The 20,661-nt window shown below is 42.6% G+C and overlaps 1 protein-coding gene across 1 annotated transcript in view; it reads right to left on the reverse strand.

Moving 5' to 3' along the window:
• The window catches only part of LOC147886229 (3-ketoacyl-CoA thiolase 1, peroxisomal-like), a 167,727-nt gene that overhangs the window by 55,823 nt on the left and 91,243 nt on the right, over positions 1–20,661 (reverse strand). Inside the window, exon 6 of the mRNA XM_087395115.1 lies at positions 6,901–6,971. Within this exon, the coding sequence (XP_087251241.1) occupies positions 6,901–6,971 (71 nt within the window). The remainder of the gene's footprint in view (positions 1–6,900; positions 6,972–20,661) is intronic.

Here is a 20,661-nt window from a genome sequence, read left to right on the forward strand (position 1 = left end):
TAGAAAGTCTGGTGACGGTGAATTGCTCTGGTGGCGTTGGTTGATTGCAATTCTTCAAGACTATCAATGGTCACGAGCCCAATCGTTGTGGGGTTTTTGGCTCACGCGAACGTAAGGAATGTACGTAGCTACAAGAGTGTCCACTTGTTGATCGACAAAAGGGATGTTTGGAGTTTGGAGGTGGGGCTTTATTATTACGATAGAAAGGGGTGATTGATTCGTCTCTTGGTCTGCTTACGCTTGCATGCTTTGGTGGTTCATCCACTTACGTGGATTCAAGATTGGTTCTATGCTATGTTAAGGATACCGTCATACGTTCACAGTAAGCAACTGGGCACTGTCATAAGCTCAAGTTACTCATTTCATCGTTCAATTGTCAGAACAGGAGGTCGTGGTGACGAGACTGCGTAGATACACAGAGGTGTAAAGTGACGTCAATGCATAGGCAGTGGCAGTTTTGACCAAGGAGATTTCATCCTTTCTAGCTAAAAGAGAAGAAAAATCGATTTTGTTTAGATGTCCCTTTTGCAGTTATTTGGTAATTACGGTTAGTTTAAATTGCAGGAGTTTCCCTAGCATAGGGAAGTGAACCGAGAATTTGTAGTTTACAGTTTTATAGTTTGCTATATGCTTGTATAGCGAGGGTTTGGAAAGTTATTATATAAAATTGTAAATATTATTTCCGAGTTTGTATCATTTGGATACTGGGTGAAAAAAAAACGCCCATCGACCTAAATGGAAGTTTTCTAGGGTGGATCCCGTAGAGTCGGGAGTCCGGCCGACCCCGTAGGTGTGGCGCCCAACAGGCCATACACTGTCTGGTAGAACTGCATTATTGGAGGATGCCTTGCAACAGATTTTAGCGCAACAATTACAAGCAAATGTAGGGCAATCCGAGCTCAGAAAAATAATTCATAGTATGTTTGCTAGACCATCTCGTGATGAGAAGGGTAAAGCTCCAATGGAGCCTGAATCCAGTGTTCATATGGTCGAGCCTAGGAGGGCTAAGGTGCCTAATATTGCCAATTATAGGCGAGAAAAGTATTTTGGTCAAATATCTGACCGTAGTTCCAATATCATAGAGACCTAGTTACACAAATGGGACGAGGCCTTCACCATTTGTAAAATCACGAATGATATGAAGAAAATCCGCGAGGCCAACCATATGTTTAATGAGGCAGCGGATAGGTGGTGGATAAGACAACAGAAAGATGGAGTGGCATCTACTACTTGGGAGGGATTTAAAAAAGAATTTAGAAAATACTTCTTACCTCCTAACGAAGCATCCCGAGCTTGGGATCAGTATCAAAACCTTCGTCAGAGAAATTTATCAGTTGCGGCATACAGTGATAAGTTCAGAGAAATTGTAATGAAAGTTTATGAATCTCTACCTCAGTTAGTCCAGGTAAAAGATTTCATCTTTGGACTGAATGATCGGATCAAGATGGAAGTTCGGGCAAAGTATGCAAACACGCTAGATGAAGCAATTGCCATAGCCCTGAACTATGAGGATGCCAAAGGGAACAGAAAAAGTGGGTTTGTGCAGGTTGGGACTCGGTATGAGTACCCAAAGAAAACTGGGTTTAAGAAGAAGTGGATTAGCAAAGGGACTGCCTCACAGCCTAGTAGTCAAGCCAAGCAGGCGAAGCCAATTGAGACTCCTAAACCAAGTACCACCATTGGAGTGAAAAGAAAAGTAACACCAATGGCAGCCCGGGCTTGGTCGAAGTCTTCTTTGAACCCAGAGCAAAGAGAAAAAGCGAGAAGAGAAGGCTTGTGTTTTGGATGCCTTCAGCCTCATCAGTGGAAAGATTGTCCACGAAACAAAGATCGTCAGATGGCTGAGATGTTGATCTCAGAATGCGATGTGAAAATGGAGGAAAGTCCTAGAGCAGAACAGATGCAGATTCAGCTAGCAAGGATCTTCTCAAAGGTTAGTACATGTTTTGTTATGTGTGTCTGTTGCTAAGCTGGTAACCAGTGCACCTGATAATGTCCTATCAAAGCCCGCAGCAACGGGGTATACAGCTTTTAACGATATGGAGTTAATTAAGATGAAAGGCAAGTAGCCAATCATGATCTCATTGTGTTGTTTGACTCAACATCAACGCACAATGAAATTAACTCCAAGCTTGTAAAGAGGCTGAAATTAAAGACTAGTCTCTCTGACTATGCATATACAGTCAGAATGGCGGACGGAAGTTTAACTGAAGTATGGGACCAAAGGGTTACCCAGTTGAAACTTCGAATTCATGACTATACAGAGAAGCTTGATTTTGAAATGACAAAGCTTGCTCACGCAGATATAGCCCTAGGTAAGGCTTGGCATTCTCAGGAGAATCCAGCCATAGATTGGAAAAAGCACATTTATCAATTCAAGATGAATGATGTGTTGTATGTCTTACGAGGTGAAAAAGATATACCTCAAGGACCGTTGGTTTCCGTAATGGAAGTTCGAAAAGCTCAAGAAGAGTTTTTGTTTCTTTGTACAGTATCGGTAGAGCCGATTGATGGTTCTTCGGCTAGCACTGATGTTACTCAAAATGGAGAGATGGCCAAGCTGGCTGATCAAATAGCAAAGGAGTTCTCTGATTGTTTTAGGAATGAGTTACCTTATGGGTTACTTTCAGAGCGGAATGTTCAACATAAGATTGAACTAATCCCGGGGGGCAGAACTTGTAAATAGACCTCCCTATAGATTAAGTTTTACCGAAGAAGCGGAGGTACGAAGACAACTGGAAGAATACCTCAAGCTGGGGCATATTCAACCTAGTTTCTCACCTTTTGCTTCGCCAGTGATATTAAAAAAAAAGAAAGATGATACTTTTCGCCTCTGTATAGATTACAGAGCATTGAATAATATCACTATTAAGCACAAGTATCCGATGGCTCGGATCGATGATTTGCTAGATGCGTTACATAGCACCGTAATTTTCAGTAAGAGAGATCTTAAATGTGGCTACCATCAGATCCGTATTAGAGCCGAGGATGTGCATAAAACCGCTTTTAAAACCAGGTTTGGACATTATGAGTTTTTTGTAATGCCGTTTGGACATACCAATGCTCCAGCTACATTCGTCATGCTTATGAACGATTTACTACATCCATATATCGGGAAGTTTGTTGTACATTTTATTGACGATATTCTTGTGTTCAGCAAAAGTATTGCTGAGCATCACGAACACTTAAGAATAGTGTTCAATACTTTGAGGAAAGCCAGCCTTTATGTAAATAAAAAGAAACTGTACTGTGTATGGTAAGACTTGAATATTTAGGATTCATTATTACTTCTTAGGGCGTAGAAATGGATCCAAAGAAAGTGGCTGCGATACTGACTTAGCCTATCCCTCAGAGTTTGATTGCTTTGCGATCATTCTTGGGATTTGTCCAATTTTATCGAATGCATATCAAACGATATTCCGAAATAGTATCGCCATTGACTGATTTGACCTGAGATAAAGTACCTTTTAGATGGGGACAGAATCAACATGAAAGTTTTAACACCATAAAACAAGCTGTGGTCTTAGGACCGGTGTTAAAAATAGTTGATCCCCAGAAACCGTTTTTCCTTGAAACTGATGCAAGTGGCATTGCGGTAGGAGCAGTTCTCCTCTAAGAGGGAAGGCCACTAGCCTTTGAAAGCAAGAAGCTTTCTTCCTCTCAACGAAATTGGCCAAATCATGAATTAGAGTTGTATGCTATTATCCATGCTCTAAAAACATGTAGACATTATTTATATGGAGAGTTTTATGTTGATGTTGATCATGATACTCTGAAACATTTTTGTAAACAACATGACTTGAGAGACCGCCAAGCTAGGTGCGCAGAAATCATGTAGGAGTTTAACTTGACGATTTGGTACCGAAGAGGGAAGGATAATAAAATTACTCATGCGTTGTCATGCATTATGCATAATATGAGTTTCACGGTATTAGAAAGGGCTCTAATGACCGAGATTAGAGAAACTCAAAAGGTGGATCAGTTCATCCAGAGCCTTTGGCCTAAGGCTCATGTATTCAAACCCGGGAAAAAGGGTGACTTGGAATCCAGAAAAGGCCAAACTTATGCAAGATATATCCTAAGAGATGGTATGCTGAAAAAGAAATGGCAAGGTAGTAGTACCTAATCAGAATGATCTCAGGCAGAGAGTCATTCAACAATGCCATGATAGCCCATGTGCGGGACATTCAGGAGTCGAGAAAACGTATGACCTCGTGAAGCGAGATTTCTTTTGACTAAAAATGAAAAAACATATTCATGAATATGTGACACGTTTTTCGTGTCAGGTAAGTAAGGCAGAGCGGGTAAAGCCACCCGGACTTTTACAACCTTTGGAAATACCACTAGGTAGGTGGGAGAGCATTTCCATGGACTTTATTGTAGGTCTGCCTATGACACAAGGTGGATATGATTCTATCCTTGTGGTAGTTGATCGTCTTACCAAGATGGCTCACTTCATTCCAACTAGAGAGTTTGTTAGTGCCCCGCAAGTGGCGGATTTGTTTATTAAACATATATTTCGTTTGCATGGATTACCCAAATCCATAGTGTCAAACAGGGATGTCAAATTTACAAGTCATTTTTGGATTGCAGTGTTTGAGACACTAAGGACTGAGTTGGGAATGAGTAGTGGGGATCATCCAAAAACGGATGGTCAGACAGAAAGAATCAACCAAATTTTAGAGAATATGCTTTGAGCATATGTTTCATTGAGGCAACATACGTGGGACAAATGGTTGCCATTGTTAAAATTTGCCTACAATGATAGAAAACATTCCTCTACAGAGTTCAGTCTGTTTGAGCTGAACTATGGTTATAGTTTTCCAATCCATCAACAAATGGGAAACCAAAGGACAGCCGGGGATTCTACCTGTCATAGAACCAAAAAGAAACTCCCACTGGGAAAGTTGCCAATGCCCAAAAGCTGGAGATTCAACATGCAAGAGTAAATGACGAATCATGGCAGCCCATGGTTGAGAACCTTGCAAAAACTGCAGCATGAGTTTTCCCTTATGGGCAAGAATATGCAGATGGATATTGAGAATATTAAGACCTCCATGCATCTTTGGAGAACAAAGCTGCCGTACCGGAAGCAAACGCAAGCTTTTTTTGCCATGGCGAGAACACCAGAAGATTTCCAGCACCTCAGACATAAAAGAGGTAAGATCAGCCTTGCCAAACATAATAAAAGGCAAGTAGAATTGGATATATGCAATCAGAATAAATTACACAATTCGAAGACGGACATGCAGAGGCCAAGTTGCCAATTTCCAGTACTCCATCTTTTTCTTGAGGGTTGCGAGAATCCAATCAGATTGTTGACGAGGAGCAAGTGTCCAACTCAAAGGATAGCCAAGATGACGAACCAATTGAGTTGGTGGGATGATTTCTCCAAGCCATGAAAGAGAGTGCCATTCCTTGGAATGCAAAGGCAACAATTTTGATTTCTAAAAATTTACATGAAGCCCAGCAGCCAAACCATATAAAGAAAGAGCTTGCATCAGCTCATAAAGATCCTGCTCTGTATTGCGGGGAGTGAAAAAAGAACCATCTGCATAAGCTTGAGCAAGCAATGGTTTACTGTCATGAATTTCCAAACCATGTAGCCTACCCGTAGCTACGAGGTGATCCATGTACTGAAGCATGGGGTGCGTGGCTATAGCATACAGGAGCGCACTAAGTGGACAACCTTGACGCACCGAGCAACGAAGAATCCATGCTTCAGAGATATTATTCCCAGAAAGAATACAAGCAGCTTGACTGTCACTATAAAGCCAGTATATGATATGCTGCAATTTTTACCCAAATCCCAAAGCATGCATTGTCTGAGAGATGAAGTCCCATTGAACAGTATCAAACGCCTTGGTAATATCAACTTGCAGTAAAAGTACATCATGCTCTATGTATTTGGCATACTCAATTCCAACATAAGCATTTGCGATATTATCAGTGATATGCTTGCGAGGAACAAAACTATATTGTGTAGGATGTAAACCATCATCATGCAAGTGTTCTTTAATACGATCAACCACCATTTTGATGATGATTATATAAATGGCAGGCATAAGAGTAATGGGTCTCGAATCAGCCAATGATTCACAAATCTGCTTTTTGGGAAGAAGCTTTACTAGCCTTTTTTCCACAAAAACTGGCATATGTTGCTGTTCCCAAGCATGGTTGATCACACATACACACACACACTCTTCACACACACACACACACCCACACATGCACAACATGCCCCACATTGCATGCAATACTCTTTTATAGCACCTTTTGCAAGGCTTGTAGTAACAAATATTTTTTATATGTTATGTTTTAATTTTTTTATCATTGCACTCATGGCATGTTATAGAAATAAAAAAGAAAGGGGATCTCTTGAAGCTTCATGTAAATAAGTTTTGGGCCCATCACAGGCATGCGTACAACATGTCCCGATACTCTTGTGTAGCACCTTTTGCAAGGCTTGTAGTAACAAAGCCTTTTATATGCTATGTTTTATTTTTTCATCATAGCACTCATGGCATGTTATACAAAACCAAAAGAAAGCTTCGTGTAACAAGTTTTGGGCCCATAGGCCATGTTTGAAGCTTCATGTAATAACAACATAGAAGGGGATCTCTTAACAAGTTTTGGGTCCATAGACCATGTTTTGGTCTTTATGACACTAAAAGTCAATCAATAATTAATCCAGAATTCCTCTTTGTCAACATATTTTGTGCCATAATACATGTTTTGCACCACAGTATGCGAGCCTTTCCTTTGTCTTTGTTTGATACCCATTTATTGCCCACACATTTGCATATATGTTGATGCTCACCAACACACACACACATGCATAGAGAGTTTTAGTTGCATTTGTCAATTTAACGTTTTGAATTTACATACAAAAAGTATTACCTTGGGATTTATTGGTCCCTTCCATCCTTTGCTATAATCTGAAGTCATGGATTCCACACCAGCACCAATTCCTATAGCACAAAATAGAATTGAGATATTTACTCAGATCAATAACAGGTGCATGCTTGAAAATTTTAACTGTTTCTACCATTTAGTATTACGTGCCGAATTTCTAGAACACAATTTCATGTTCATTTACACCTAGGTCACCCCATTCTCTTGTAGCTCGTTGAGGAGGAAGGCAAAGCCACAAGATTGCTTGCACACCCGCTGCAATGTTTTACTTTGAGCTACATGCTCATTTTGGCAGAGTCTTGGATTATTGGATCCAAAGATTCATTCATGATTATGCCATTCTTGCTCTATTGTGCTATTTCTTGCACTATCTTGTGTGGGGTTCTATGACCTTGTACCATGATTTCCGACTTCTTTTACCTTGTACAAGTGGTCAATACACAGATATTGGGTCATCATGCAAGTGATGTTAGACTATGAATAATGCTTTTCAAAGGATACAACGCACCCCACAAATATATTTTGGCAATCACTGCGGGACTCTTCTTATGTTGAGGTACAAAGGGCTCAATCGCATCATGGGGTCTTAATACTATGGAGAATGGTATATGGAGAAGTGAGTGAGAGAACTTGAAGAATTCCACCTTGGTGCAAGGAGGCGGGGACATGATGCATTTGTGTCCCACTGGTGAGTCCATCAAAGACCTCACTCCCTTTGAGTGGAGGATGCAAATCATCCAAGCTCAATCTATCAATCCCCTAGCTGGCCAACTCTATGAACTCGACAGGGACTATATCCTAAAGAGGAGTTTGCTAGCACAGTCCATAAATCTTCTTAAAGACACAAATCCAAGAATGGGTGGCAACTATCGATCCCAAATTGCCACAAGGAGACCATGCGAGAAAGTTTTTGGTGGCCTAACTTATTTAGCAATATCCGCTCATCCGTTAAAGCTGGTTGTGTCTGCCATAGAGGAGGCTGTAACCTCTCAACCCAAAGAGTTCTCACCGTGAATAGCTACAGCACTATTCCATCCACTATTCCATCCTCTTCCAATATGGGGTTTAAAATGTTGTTCATCCATAGTACCCTCCCATAAAGGGGGGAAACTATTACTTTGGATGGAAGAATATGGAGCCAAGTAGGTAGAGGCAAATATGCTTCTGCTTACATAGCACAAGCAATGGCCAGATTCCTATTTAACAGCGTCATTCCATGTCTTGGGTACCTGATGGAGATTATGGGCCTCAATTCATCAATGAGATGATCAAGATTGCCACAAAGCAGCATAATAGCCTGCCTTTTAATACCCAAATGCAAAGGCATTGTAGATCACCAGCCAAGATGTTGTACAATACTCTGCTGGAAAAGTGTAGCTAGCTACAAGTCTTGGAAGAAGTGATTTTTACTCGGGAAGTTTGGAAGACACGGCAGAAGCAATGGGGGGACGAGCATTTTCTGAGCAAAAACGTACGAGCGATCTGAGCAGTGGACCTTTAGTCAAGTCTAATTTGATACCTTCAATATATATATTTTTTCAATAAACATCATGTGCAAAAAAATAAAGTAAAAATAATATTTCTTCCAAACAATTTATAGTCAAATGGTCTAGAATCTAAGGAAGATTGAATTGAGAGACATGGATAGATTTCTATAAAAGGACCATTCAAACACACCAAAAGGTCACCAAAACCTATAGTGTGGTGAGTAATACATTGTTCATATACAACTCTCAAAGAAGCTGTGGGCAACAAAATACTGTTTACATACATATAGCTATATTGTGTCAAGCAAATGACTATCAAAATGTACCCAAAAAGTCAACACAAGCTACTGTGGTCATACAATATTTGTATGCACCTATGCAAGTTCCTTTGATATAACCACAAGTAGAGATAAACGCCCTTCTCAGCAAGCAGGTAGCGCTTGGTAGAGTTCTTGCCTACTTAGCGCAGATTGGTGAATGAACATGTGTATCTTCTCATCTAGACCCAAGTATTGCATATAAATGTAATACAGATGTTTGCATGGGATATATCCGTTTTGCCCTTGAGAATGGCCCATAAAGTCCAAACATGTGCATGAAGGAAAAACTGAAACCACAACATTGTACTTGTTCCCTTTTCTACGTGATCCTGGAGTGGAAACTAGGTACTCCACATGCTCTCTAGGGACAACTATATTAACATTGTGAACAACACATTCCAAGGAAATAGACATAGCTATCCTTGTTCTCATTTCACATGTCACCTCAATTACCCATTCCACAACCATGCCATCCCTTGTGCTCGGTCTACCTATTAAATCAGCAGATTTGGCCCTAGTGCATTGCTTTTTAATCTAAATCCTCCAGCTACTAATAACCTCATTTCTTCCTCATCCAGGCTTGTCCCCTTCTCAATAGGCCACTCCCTCGGCACCTTAGGTGGTTTTCCTTCAATGTAATTTGATGGTGTCCATGTGTGGTCCGTGTTATCCCCACAAAACCAAATCAATTGCCTTCGAATGCCTGCTTTGGTGTTGATTCTCCCAAAAAAGCTAGGTGCAGGAACACCTCTCTTTCCCTATCAATTTGTGGCATTTGATTCCTTTGTCCTCTAAGTATCCTTGACACCTCACCTCACTACTTGAATTAGTTCTTCTTATAGCCCACATAGTATTGTGTACTACCTCTTCTTCAGCATATTGATTTGTTTTCAAGATTGGTGTGGCATTTTGTTTTCGCTTTCTTGGCTGATTTACATACTCGTATTCTGGACGATGTGAATCATTTGCATACACTGCTTCTGAGGGAGATTTTGACTGCTTCCTTCTCACAGTCTTCAAATTGCCCATACAATCTTTACCTCCAATAGTTGCATCCACCTTGCTAGCCACCTCATTATTGAGATCAATGAACTTGCATGAGTTGCTCCCTATGTCCCCATAAGAGTGCCTTCGAGATAGCTTTTCCAAACTAGGTCCACAACCCAAGTGTAGTCCCTTTAGATATTCTGTGTATCTTGCAGTTTGCAACAAAGCACCCGTCATATCTGTCTCACAAGCATTTTTTAGTGTGACATATTTCACTCCATCATTCGATGCCAACCAACTTCCATGGACTGACTCTGCAAGGTTGGCTCTAGGAACTAAAAACTAGTCAGATCCCTCCATGCCCTGTGTCACAGCATAGATTAGTTTCCAATAAACAACAAACAATAAAGTTGTGAATGAAATAACAATAGACCTACCTTGAGAATGTATTCTCCCCAATGAGCCACTCTTGCATGCCACCACACAATCCATGTTTCTAAAATGGAGATGTCCTTATGTGCATGATGCTTGAACCGCGAACGGAGGTTTTTCAACTCAATGTCTGCAGCTTCTTGAGATGGAGCATTCTTCCACTGTCTACACCTTAGCTTGAACTCCTCACGATCAAATGATGGAAGGAACTTAGCATGGTTTTCCAAGCTTTGCTCCCAATGGAATAATCTCTCTTTTCCTTTGAGCACCTTATTGGCATCACCATTGAATACCATTCTAATTGCACGCCAATTTGCTTGTGCCTCATCAGCCATAAACCCTTTAAATTGAGGCTTTGGGAATCCCTCCTTCTCCATGACTCTATTTAGCAGTTCCCAAAAAAGGATCTGGGCTTCTATATCCTCAACCTTGAAATCCCCAATAGCAATAGTTTGTAGCTCTTGAACAAAAGGGTTGTAAACATGGCATGCCATTGTATTCCAATCATGCATACGTTTTACAAAATCAAAGCAAACCCAGCACGATCCTAACTCTCCACCTGGCCTCATCTTGTTCACTAGATCAACACCACTACCATGTCCCTTGGTAGACATCTTGAAAACATGACATCTTTCGAATGAAGAAAATTCAAGTTGTCCAGGAAACACCATGCTCTGAAAATAATCATATACACACTTTCTTTTCAGTTGTAAAAGAGCATCATAACCATCTGCAAAGGATCCACTTCCAATTTGGGCCTCCCTTTTCCAACGTGCCAGCCTACAGTTAAGAACATGTAGCATCAAAATCCCATTACTTATTTTTCATAAAAACTTGAGTACTTTTGATCACATTAAAAGGACAAGTATTCACATATCCTCTCTTGTTCAAAGTTGGAGTAATCTTCTCTAGTAATGATGTCAATTCAGCATCACTCATGGCTTTCGGATCATCTTGAACAACGGAATCCAATTTTATTTTTTTTGCTGAAGTTTTTTGCAAGGCTTTAGGTCTTCCCATCCCATCTCTTTGTATGAGCTTAGTCAACCTAGCCTTGACTTCCTTCACAGCACCTTTGGAACTTCCTTCACCAACGGGATGCAAATGATACCCCGAGTGTATAACACACCTCTTAAATTGTGTATCACCCTTGGGGTGTGGGTAACATAAGAATAGCCTACATGGGCACTCTTGCTCGCAAAAAGAACGAGCTCCACGATGCAAACACTTAAGAGTACTATTTTCGCCAACATATGATCTTTGAGGACACACTCGTGAAAGTCTCCCTTGCCAATGCTTCTCATTGGCCTCTTTGGTTCTCTCCAAGTGAGGACAAAATATGTTTTTGCATTGCAGATGCCCACCACATCTTCGAATTCTGACTAAACCATCAAATCCTGTCATATTACTTGTTATATCATCCGTCCAAACATGGCTGTCGTATTTGCTTTCTGTCCCCTCAACACGGTTAGGGAGGTCCGAAGCGGGAAGCTCAAACAAAATATTGCCATCATACTTTACTAGAAGCGCATCAACTTCTTGTATTGTTGTTACAATGTCCATAGCTTTTTTGAGTGCACTTCTTGGAGGAAGGTCTTTCAAGAGAGGAACCAAACTCACAGTCTTATCAGATGGTTCATCTACTTGTTTTTTATCCGACACTTCCTTACTGATTCCTGTCGGAAGCTTTACACCTCTAACAATGAAGGTGGTTCCAAACTGAGTGTCAAGGTGGTTCCAAACTGAGTGTCCAGATGAAACAAGGACTCCTCACCTACAAAGGGAACCTCGAAGGACAAGTCGTCACACTTGCTATCAAGTAGTTGATGCAAAGAGATTGAGCTCGATGGAAGTCCAAATGCTAAGTGAAGGTATTCCCTACTAATGCGTGCAACACCATTAGTTGTTGCAACCTGCAATGTCTTTGACCTATTGTCATTGGACACAATTGCAAAATCCATGGAACTTGTGGAACACAATCTCCCTTCCTTCAAGTGAAAGGAAAATTAGTCATTACCAGTGTTGAGATCTATTGCTAGCAAACAAGGCACAAGTGAGTAGCCGAGTTTGAAGATTCTATGTGTAAGCATGTAAGCAACAGTAGTTCACGCACTTGTCTCCTTTCGAACTCTATACTGACCAACTCTGCACTTGTAGTGCAAAATCATAGAAAGAGGCCATCATTGTTCTTTGATACTAAATCAACTAAAAGATCAAACTCATAATATAACCACATTCATTGCCACCGCCACGTCCCAAGTACACAAGTCCTTGTAACCGCCAATTCACAAGAATCTACTCATATAATCAATTCACAACATTCAGTCTGACCGCCCACGTTCCAAGCACTCAAGTTGGCACCCCATTTATCATTCATTGAAACTTTCTCTAGGATGGAGAGGATGGGGAGTCATAAAAGAGTCATGTTACTCAAGGTTGAGCTTTCCAAGACTAATGCACACGAAAAAGTACCACTACAAATTAGTTTCGCTCGCGAAACTAGCGGACGCAACTAGCTCAAAGAATGGATGGGAGGTGCTGACGGAAGCTTGGATGGAGGGTTTGTCAGTTTCAGGAATAGATGGGAGCTGTTGCTTATATCTCTTATAGTTTCGGCGACAAAATTTTAGTAGCATGCTATGGGAATTTTTTTAACCATTTGGAATAGCACTAAAGGGATGTATGCTATGTGTGTTCTAATCAATTATGTTAATAGATCGTGTAGGCAGCAGTCATTAGTGTTGCATCTTTAACAATTCCAAATCATGCTAAGGCTAATGACTCTTTGAGATTGACAAGTACTAGATGCACCGACTAGTATCCAATGCCCAAAGGAATAGGGGCCAAATTAGGACTCTCAATCATATAATATTTTGAAATGCCATACCCAATGTTTTGAGCAATGAAAAATATCACAATGTCAGTACTTTACTTTAAACAATGGATGTCATCCCGCTTCAACATGTATCCACTTGCTTGGTACTATTTCTTTTTGTTTTTCAATAGTATGCTTATTAAGAAATGAAATGTTTTCCTTCTATTCAGTTACGGACAATGGGGACTAGGTCTAGCATTTGAGGGTGGACCCCCTTGCTTGGGGTTATGGGCATTAGTGACCCACAAGAGTGATGGCCTCTCTTTGAGAGGGACATCTAGAAACCACACCCCACCTGAGTACCCAAACATGGGACCAATCAAATGCACAGATTGCATACCGACCTAGGAACCATTCAAGAGAATGTTCCCTGAGCTTTGGGTGTGGGCCTGGCAGCATGCCAAGAGTAATGGAGATACAAGATAAGACGACAAACAAATGAGCTCAGTATGGCTCAATTATGACCTTAGAGTACGTCAATAGATAGTCTAAGCTGTTAGGAACCCGTGTGTGCGATCAGAATTAAATTCTGACAACTTTGAAATTTTAGGGTTTTTGGGAGTGACGTGGCAGCTGACACGTGGCAGACTGCCACTTGGAATCTGAGCTGGCAGGTCAGTCCACCTGTCCCACACATGTGGCAGCATGCATGGCAAGTGGCAGGGCATGCAGGCCAAGTGTTTGGCCCCAAATCTGGTAGATTTAGGGCAAGTGGTGGGCTGTCCTCTTTGGGACTGCAGCCCACCAAAAATCTGGGACAAGTGTCCACCTTCCACTCTAGGCCTAGGAGGGGGGCTGAGCCTATAAAAGAAGGCCTCTCCCCTTCATTCCACACATGAAAATTTCGTCACTTTTCTTCTCCCTCCTTTTAGATGATGCAGCAGAACCTCTCCAGCTCCTTGGGTGCAGCCAGCTTCTCCACAGGCCATTCTCTCACCTCAGCAGCACTTTCTCTCTCTACAACAGCACATTCTCTCTCTACAGTTCCAGCCCCTCCTCTCCAGAAATCTGCCCCCTCTCAGCTCTTCTGGAACAGCAGCAGCATCCTCTCTCCTTCACCTAGCCTGGAGCAGCCACAGCCCCTTTCTCTCTCCTGCTGCAGTCTTTCTCTCTCTACTGCAGAATTTCTCTCTCTACTGTTCCAGCCCATTTCCCTTGCAGAAATCTGCCTTTCTGTGCACCTCTGGAACAGCAGCAGCTCCTCTCTTACATCTCCTCCCTTGGGATCAGCATAGGCACTCTCTCTCTACAGCTATCATTCCATAAAAGCTTTCTCTCTCTAGCCTACAGGCTGTTTTTCTAAGCTGTTCTCATTCCAGCCCCATTTCCACACTCTCCTCACCCAAGGTAGCTTCAGAGGCATCAAGGACTTCATCTACAAAAGGGCCAAGTCACGAAGGGAGCCTGTATTGTCAAGTTTATCTCATTTACAGCACTATTTCATGTTGTTTCTACTATCTTTCTAGAAACTAGTGTTTGTCTCTAATGTTGGATGTAAGTGGTGATTGTTGCAGGTTTCTTCCTTGTGGATTGGGCAAGCCAAGAGCTGAAACCTGAGCTTGGAGTCCTCCTTTTTGTTGTCTACCTTGTACATATGCTCTTGAGTCTTGTATCTAGGTCCTAGGTTTTCACTGAGTTCATCAGTTTGGAAGGTGCATTGCACCTTGGTCTTGTATCTCCATTTTCAAGAATAAAGTGAGCCTGGATAAGGGGGGGGCCCCATCTTGGCCCCTCAATCATATTGCATTCTCCAATGATGTCACTTTGTGTTTAAGCTGTATAAGTCTTAATTCCAGCTTAATTGCAAACTCTTAAGTTCAAGTATATGTGTTTGGCAACTCACAATCATCTCATTCAATTGCCTCTGCAAAATCCGTTGTTTGAATTGATAGAAAGCACCGAGTAGTTTACATTGATATCAGAGCTTAGGCAGTGGTCCTGTACTCTGTGCTTTCTCTTGTTGAGTCTCTCCTTCATTGAGTTATCTTGTCATCATGGCAGCCAATGGACCTGACCCTCCTCCTAACCTGCATGAGTTGAGTGCTCTCTTGGCAAACATTGCTCAACAGGTTCAAGTGCTGGAAAGCAGCCAAGTAGGAACTCATGACATAGGGCCCCAATCCCAAGGAAGAGGCCGTGCGGACAACACCAACTCCAACAAGGAGGGAAGATCATCCTCTTCTTCCCCTCCTCGAGGTAGACGGCGTCATCGGAGTCCATCTCCTTCGAGACGTCCACGGAGACGAAGGTATGCAAAGCATAAGGTACCTCTTGGAGATAAGCTCTTCAAGTTTACCAAGTACAAGGGAGAGGACAAGCCCGAGGTCTTGCTGGCCTGGATCCGAGACCTCGAGTATTTCTTTGAGGGGGACGAGTACGAAGACAAGGCGAAGATCCGGTTTGCCGTCCTGCACATGCAAGACCGTGCTTCACTCTGGTGGGCAGCTATGGTCAACACTGGACAGCAAGCCCACACCTGGAAGCACTTCAAGAAGAACTTGATGAGGCACTTCCTGCCTAAGGAGTTTAAGAGAGATACAATGGTGCAGTGGGACATCCTCCGCCAACGCCAAGAAGAGAAAGTCAGTGAGTATGTTGATCGTTTTTGGGATACTTTGTTAAAAGTTCAAGCATTCAGTAGGAAGGATAAAAAAGAACAGCAAAGGAAGTTCTTTGCTGGCCTACGGTATATCGTTCAGCATGAGGTGGACATTGCCACTCCTACTTCTCTCGAAGACACCATCAACATCGCCTTGAAGGTGGAGAAGAAACAATCTTTCTCCAATAAGCGGAATGGCAGCAACAACAAGCGGAAGTCCCAGGGAACCTCTTCCAAGGAACAAAAGGGTAAGGAGACAGCAAAGGACGCACCAAAAGAGCAAAAGTCAGCCAGCCAGCCTCCTTCGAAGAAAGCAGCCCGCACTTTCAGCTCATTGTCTCCACAACAGAAGCAAAAGTATTACTCCGAAGGGCGGTGTTTCAAGTGTGGCGATCGAGGCCACAACTTCTACGAATGCCCTCAAGCTGCCAAAAACAACAGCAACAAAGAAGCAGCCCTCAAAAAGCCAGTTTTGGTAGTCAACAAGGTGGAAGCACCTCCGGAAAAGGGAGCTGTAAACGACACCCATAGTTTGTTGAAAACATGGGGTCAGGTAAAGGATCAATCCGCTTTGTTTTTGTTCGATAGTGGAGCTACTCACAACTTTATTTCTCATGAGATGGCACAGAACTTGGGGATAGCCCCAGAGGATAAAGGAGAAGCCTTGGAGGCAACTGCAGCCTTCAAGAACCAAGAAGAGAAGGTGTACCCCATCATCGGCAAGCTTCGGGTACACATCCAGGGGTACTTGGATCATCTACCCTTCATGGTGGCACCACTTCAAGGATCAGATGTAATTCTCGGCATGCCCTGGCATAAGCAAGTCAACCCCCGAATCGATTATGTGAAGAATATTCTAACCCTCCAACATAAGGGTAGAGATGTGAGCATTACAGCGGGAGTTTCAGGAAACACCATTCCTATGGTAAGTCATGCACGATCTCCCAATTTGCTTAAGAAAGGAGTATGTTCTTTTCTAGTGTTTGTACGCGATAAGCAACCAAGTGAAGAAAAGTCAGATCCTCTCACAAAAGAAAGATTAGATTTCCTTCAGGAATTCTCTAGTTGCTTCTCTCAGGAACTTCCTAGTCACCTCCCTCCTGAGAGACCAGAGGATCACAAAATTGACATAGTTCCAGGGTCTTCACCTCCAAATAGACCCCCATATAGAGTTAGTCAATCTCAACAAGATGAAATCTTCAAGCAAGTCCAAGAACTCTTGGACAAGGGATTGATCCAACCCAGTAGTTCTTCTTTTTGCTCTCCTGTCTTACTAGTCCAAAAGAAGGATAAAACCTTCAGGATGTGCATAGACTATAGAGCCTTAAACAAACAGACGGTTAAGAATCGTTTCCCAATTCCTCGTATAGACGATATCTTTGATCGTTTAGGAGGATTTGAAATTTTCAGCCGCATAGATCTTAAGAGTGGCTACCATCAGGTACGAGTTGTACCTGAGGACATTCATAAAACAGCCTTCCGAACCACATTTGGGCTGTATGAATATATGGTAATGCCATTTGGCCTTACTAATGCCCCAGCCACGTTCAATCGACTGATGGAACGGTTGTTCAGGAACTATAGACAGTTCACTGCCGTCTTCTTTGATGACATCCTCATTTTCAGCAAGAATGAGGAAGAGCATAAGGAACATCTAAAGATTGAATTTCAAATCTTAGCTGAAAATGCTCTTTACATCAATGAGAAGAAAAGTGAGTTCTTTCTTCCTGATATTCACTATCTTGGTCACATTATCTCACGAGAAGGTGTCCGTATGGACCCAGCCAAGATACAGACAATTGTAGAGTGGCCTGACTTGAAGAATGCCCATGAGGTAAGGTCTTTTCTAGGCCTATGCTCATATTACCGAAGGTTTATTTGGCATTTTGCTGAACTTGCAGCCCCTCTACATGATCTCACTAAGAAAAATCTAAAGTTCAGATGGACCCAAAAAGAAAAGGACTCTTTTAATGCTCTAAAGCATGCCCTGACTACAGCTCCTGTACTTATCATTCCTGACTTAAGGAAACCATTCCTAGTAGCAGCTGATGCCAGTGGCGATTGCCTTGGGGCTTCTCTTACCCAGGATGGTCATGCTGTGGCCTTTGAAAGCCGACGACTAAGAGATGCTGAACTTCATTATGATATCTATGAAAAAGAACTCTTAGCTGTAATTCATGCTCTCAAACTTTGGAAACATTATCTTTTAGGGATAGATTTTCTTGTAAAAACTGATCATGAAAGTCTTAAATATTTTCTAACTCAACCTCTGATCAGAGAGAGACATATGAAATGGTCTACCTTTCTGCAATCATTTCATTTTCAGATACAATATACTCCTGGAAAAGAGAATGTAGTGGCTGATGCCCTTTCTCGTAGACCACGGCTTCACCATATTTCAGTTCCCTATCATGATGAGCTAACAGCCCTCAAAGAATTCTATGAGGGAGATGCTGATTTTGCTCAGCCATGGGCACATTTGAAAGATGGAGGCACCCATCATGCCTACCACATCAGGGATGGCTATTTATTCATGGAGAACAAACTATGTATCACAAAGCAGCTTAGATCTAAAGTGATGGAGGAAAGCCATAACCCACCCTATGCTGGTCATAGGGGTATTGTGGCCACCTTTTCAGCCATGGATAAATTTTTCTACTGGCCTAACATGAAAAAGGACACTGCTGCCTACATTTTAGCTTGTCTCGCATGTCAAAAAGCTAAGTATGAGAGAGGAAAACCCAAGGGTTTACTTCAGCCCCTACCCATTCCTGAGAGACCATGGGAACACATCACCATGGACTTCATTACAGGAATTCCTAGGACCAATCAAAATCATGACATGATTTGGGTGATAGTAGATCGATTCAGCAAGCAAGCCCACTTCATTCCTTGCAGAAAGAATCTCAAGGCACCTGAAGCTGCCCATTTATTTATTAGACACATCTTTAGACACCACGGCATGCCCAAGTCTATAGTATCAGATAGAGACTCAAAGTTCACTAGTAACTTCTGGCAGGCTTTGTTTGAGAACCTTGGAACTCTTCTAAGTTTCTCCTCAGCTTTTCATCCTCAAACGGATGGCCAAACTGAAGTTACGAATAGTACACTCTTGGATTTGCTGAAATTTTATGTGCATGACCAGCAAACCTTTTGGGAGAAATTCCTTCCTCTTGTGGAGTTTGCTTATAACAACACAATTCATTCCTCCACTGGAAAAGCTCCTTTCGAAATTGTATATGGTAGATCTTTACCAACTCCACTCATGCAAACAAAAGAGAAAATCTTTGCCGCTGATCAATTCGTGGAGGATTATGACTCTGCTTATGCCACGGTTCGAGCAGCCATTCAAAAGGCACAGGAGAAACAAAGAGCAGCTGCAAATAAAAGACGGAGGGCGTTTGCAGTGAAAGAAGGCCAATGGGTCTTATTGAAATTTGAGAAAGCCCGGTTAAAAACCAAAGTGGGCAAAAAGCGCATCTACTTCAAGCTATCCTTTCGATATTATGGTCCTTTTCAGGTGTTGCAGGTAATAAATGATGTCTCGGTCCGATTGAGACTTCCAGAGCATTGGAAGATCCACAATGTCTTCCATGTAAGCTTGGTGAGACCCTTCATTGGGGAACCACCTCAAGAGCCCACACTGGACGATGCACCTGAAGTAGAGGACACTGAGATCTTGTTGATCCCAGAGCAAATTATTTTGCATAACTTCACTACGGGACGTCGAGGCACGACTCGCAAAATGTACCTTTTGAAGTTCAGAGGGCTCCCATCCACCGATGCCCAATGGGTGGACAGAGCTACATTTCAGGAGTGTCCTGAAATCCTGGATGCTTATGAGGAAGCATTTCAGTTGCGGACAACCGAATGAAAGACGGAGGGAATGTCATCCCGCTTCAACATGTATCCACTTGCTTGGTACTATTTCTTTTTGTTTTTCAATAGTATGCTTATTAAGAAATGAAATGTTTTCCTTCTGTTCAGTTACGGACAATGGGGACTAGGTCTAGCATTTGAGGGTGGACCCCCTTGCTTGGGGTTATGGGCATTAGTGACCCACAAGAGTGATGGCCTCTCTTTGAGAGGGACATCTAGAAACCACACCCCACCTGAGTACCCAAACATGGGACCAATCAAATGCACAGATTGCATACCGACCTAGGAACCATTCAAGAGAATGTTCCCTGAGCTTTGGGTGTGGGCCTGGCAGCATGCCAAGAGTAATGGAGATACAAGATAAGACGACAAACAAATGAGCTCAGTATGGCTCAATTATGACCTTAGAGTACGTCAATAGATAGTCTAAGCTGTTAGGAACCCGTGTGTGCGATCAGAATTAAATTCTGACAACTTTGAAATTTTAGGGTTTTTGGGAGTGACGTGGCAGCTGACACGTGGCAGACTGCCACTTGGAATCTGAGCTGGCAGGTCAGTCCACCTGTCCCACACATGTGGCAGCATGCATGGCAAGTGGCAGGGCATGCAGGCCAAGTGTTTGGCCCCAAATCTGGTAGATTTAGGGCAAGTGGTGGGCTGTCCTCTTTGGGACTGCAGCCCACCAAAAATCTGGGACAAGTGTCCACCTTCCACTCTAGGCCTAGGAGGGGGGCTGAGCCTATAAAAGAAGGCCTCTCCCCTTCATTCCACACATGAAAATTTCGTCACTTTTCTTCTCCCTCCTTTTAGATGATGCAGCAGAACCTCTCCAGCTCCTTGGGTGCAGCCAGCTTCTCCATAGGCCATTCTCTCACCTCAGCAGCACTTTCTCTCTCTACAACAGCACATTCTCTCTCTACAGTTCCAGCCCCTCCTCTCCAGAAATCTGCCCCCTCTCAGCTCTTCTGGAACAGCAGCAGCATCCTCTCTCCTTCACCTAGCCTGGAGCAGCCACAGCCCCTTTCTCTCTCCTGCTGCAGTCTTTCTCTCTCTACTGCAGAATTTCTCTCTCTACTGTTCCAGCCCATTTCCCTTGCAGAAATCTGCCTTTCTGTGCACCTCTGGAACAGCAGCAGCTCCTCTCTTACATCTCCTCCCTTGGGATCA

The sequence above is a fragment of the Dipteris shenzhenensis genome, chromosome 24, assembly GCF_047967505.1.
Source record: "Dipteris shenzhenensis isolate YYH24624 ecotype China chromosome 24, Dip_SZ_1.0, whole genome shotgun sequence".
In the NCBI taxonomy this organism is placed as follows: Eukaryota; Viridiplantae; Streptophyta; class Polypodiopsida; order Gleicheniales; family Dipteridaceae; genus Dipteris; species Dipteris shenzhenensis.